The following is a 2,615-nucleotide window of genomic DNA, read 5'->3' as shown; positions in this document are numbered from 1 at the left end:
GTAACATGGTTGAGACGGATGTATAAGAAGAGGAGACTGTGGGCCGCGGCTTATCTGACAGAGGGTTTTTGGCTTGGCATGAAAAGCAACCAGAGGAGTGAAAGTCTAAACTCATGCCTTCACCTCCACCTAGACGGTGAAATGACCCTGGTGGATATGATTTTGCACTATGAGAACGCCGTTGTACGTATCCCTGAGAATGAGGCACGAGATGATTGCACGGCCTCACAGAGTTTACTGGTGCCAGTTACTAGCTCGAGGGAACTTGAGATAGCTGCTTCTCACGTCTTCACTCCAGCAAACTTCTATATGTTGCAAGCTGATCTTAGGAAAATTGGTGGCATGGAGATTGTAGAAATAAAGCTCGGAGACGGATCACAGCAGTACATCGTGGCCTGGAAGAATAACCGGAAGAGCCGTTTTTGGGTGGAGTACACTCCAGTAAATTCCGCAGAAACTATAAGGTGCAGCTGCAGAAGAATGATTCGAAAGGGTCTACCTTGCAAGCACATATTCCATGTACTGAAGTACTTGAATATATCTGAAATACCAAAGTGTTTAGTTCTTGTGCGGTTCACGAAAGACGCAAGGTTGGGACTGCCCGCCAGGCGCACAAGCGATCTGTTGGGATTTGGATGGACTGGAGCAGCTGAAAGAATGAAATATAGCCAGGTCAGTGTGTTGGCTTCAGAAGCTATGCATGCAGCATGCAAACACCCAACTTTGTGGGATCAGTTACAGGAGAGTTTGAAGACCGTGATAGCTAAGAGCCATGAGTATGATCAGCTAAAGGAAAATTTGAGTAAGAAAACGGCTGATCTTAGTACTTGTGCAATTGAATATGTAGATGATGGTGAAGGCAACATAGTTGAAGTTCATGATCCTATTAAAGTATCAACGAAAGGTGCAACTAAGGTAGATGAGAACCGCCCTATGTCGAAAAATGGTAGGCCACTTTCGTACGACGAGATCAGAATCAGGTGCGGCGCATGCAAATTGCTAGGGCACACTAAACGCAGCAAGAAATGCAAACTAAATAAGAAGTAAGTTTTTGTATGCATTGTAGGTTATAATTGTTTTTAACTTGTCATTCATTAACTTTTCCTGTTATCGTGTGCAGAAGCGTGGTGGGCGAAGAAGAGTAGAACAGTTGCTAAAGTTATGTTAGGATGAATCCAGTGATCTAATAGTGAGGTGTTTACAATGTGTTACTGCATACATGATACATGATATATACTATTGCAAGAGGCCAGTACCTTGAGATAGTGCTTGTAGCATATATGGACTAAACAGGAGGCGGTCACTAGGGACTTTAATCATGGAAAATGGATAGCATTTTAGCCATTGTAATGATGGCATCTTTTGTGTTGTCCACTGTAGTTATATTATATTAAGAAACTAGAGGATACCTGGCATGTTGTTGCGGGAATGTTTTGCAATATATTCATAGAGAAATGGTTACGTGTAACATGTATATGTTGTTGCGGGAATATTTTGTTTGCATGTTGTGGTGGACCTTTCTCCATACATGTTGAATGACGAGGTGGCAAACTTGCATGTTAAGAGAAATAGGTTAGTGGTGGCTAGTTGTTTAGATATAGAAGATGTAATTATGTGTGGTAATAATTAAAAAAATTTCACTCCTTTGGTTCACCACCATTTAGATATAGAAGATACCAGCTCACTTTGGTCTATAGTATAGACTTCGTACCAAAAACCCACCATTTTCCCCTTATAAAGAAAGAAAAACCCACCATTTTATGGCTTGTAGTGTAACTCGGGCCGCTTGTCGCGATGACGTGGAGGGGGGGGGGGGGGGGGGGGGGGGGGTGACGGATGCCGTTAGACGGCGCGACACACGGCCGCTCCCGTTGCCGAGCCCATTTAACAATTTTTATTTTGATTACAGCCCGTTTAAATGGGCCGCGCTGGCCACCTGGTCGGGGCGGTTCTTCCCTCGCGATCTCCACGCGCGTTCTATCTATCCACTGCAACCGCCGCCGCCGCTGCCGCCACCGATCCACGTCTTGCCGCCGGTCACGTTACGCCATGGTTTCGTGGAGCGACGAGTCGAGCTCTTCTTCGGATGGCGAATTCGTGACTAGCCTGCAGGTACGCTCCTACTATATAATCTCCAAATAGTGCTAGGCTTAGGGTTAGGGTTCTTCATTTCCGGTATTTAACGCAGGGCGTTGATTTGTGCATTATCTCTGTTGTTTCGTTTAGCTTCCTACAACTATCCCTTGCTATGAATGGAGTGGCATTGCTCACGATCTGTCTTCTCGTTGTCTGCATCAAGAACCTTGCGTCAGGCTAGTTGCTTTTGATTCCTTGGACACTGGCAGACGTTTTCTTGCCTGTGGTCAGAAGGTATGTTGTTCCGTACTGTAAATATATGTTTAAATTACCTCGTGCTCGATTTACTTCGCGGTAATCCATTGTTCTGCCCAAAATTGCATACAATTTCAATTAATTTATGCATTTACAAAGTCCGTATTTATGTTGTTTTTTTACAGTCTAATATTTGTTTTAGCACATAATAGCATATACTGTAGTTAATTGATCCATATATATATATATATATATATATATATATATATATATATATATATATA

The 2,615-nt window shown here is 43.1% G+C and overlaps 1 protein-coding gene across 1 annotated transcript; it reads left to right on the top strand.

The window, feature by feature from the left end:
• The first annotated feature begins 259 nt into the window (after positions 1–259).
• On the top strand, positions 260–1,303 carry LOC123164710 (uncharacterized). The gene is made up of 2 exons (XM_044582261.1): positions 260–1,043; positions 1,121–1,303. The coding sequence occupies exons 1-2, from the start codon at positions 310–312 to the stop codon at positions 1,143–1,145; spliced, it is 759 nt and encodes a 252-aa protein (XP_044438196.1). The 5' UTR covers positions 260–309; the 3' UTR covers positions 1,146–1,303.
• Positions 1,304–2,615: the final 1,312 nt, after the last annotated feature.

The sequence above is a fragment of the Triticum aestivum genome, chromosome 7D, assembly GCF_018294505.1.
Source record: "Triticum aestivum cultivar Chinese Spring chromosome 7D, IWGSC CS RefSeq v2.1, whole genome shotgun sequence".
Classification (NCBI taxonomy): Eukaryota; Viridiplantae; Streptophyta; class Magnoliopsida; order Poales; family Poaceae; genus Triticum; species Triticum aestivum.
The sequence above is the reverse complement of the archived record's forward strand: the minus strand, read 5'-3'. Positions and strand labels throughout refer to the sequence as shown.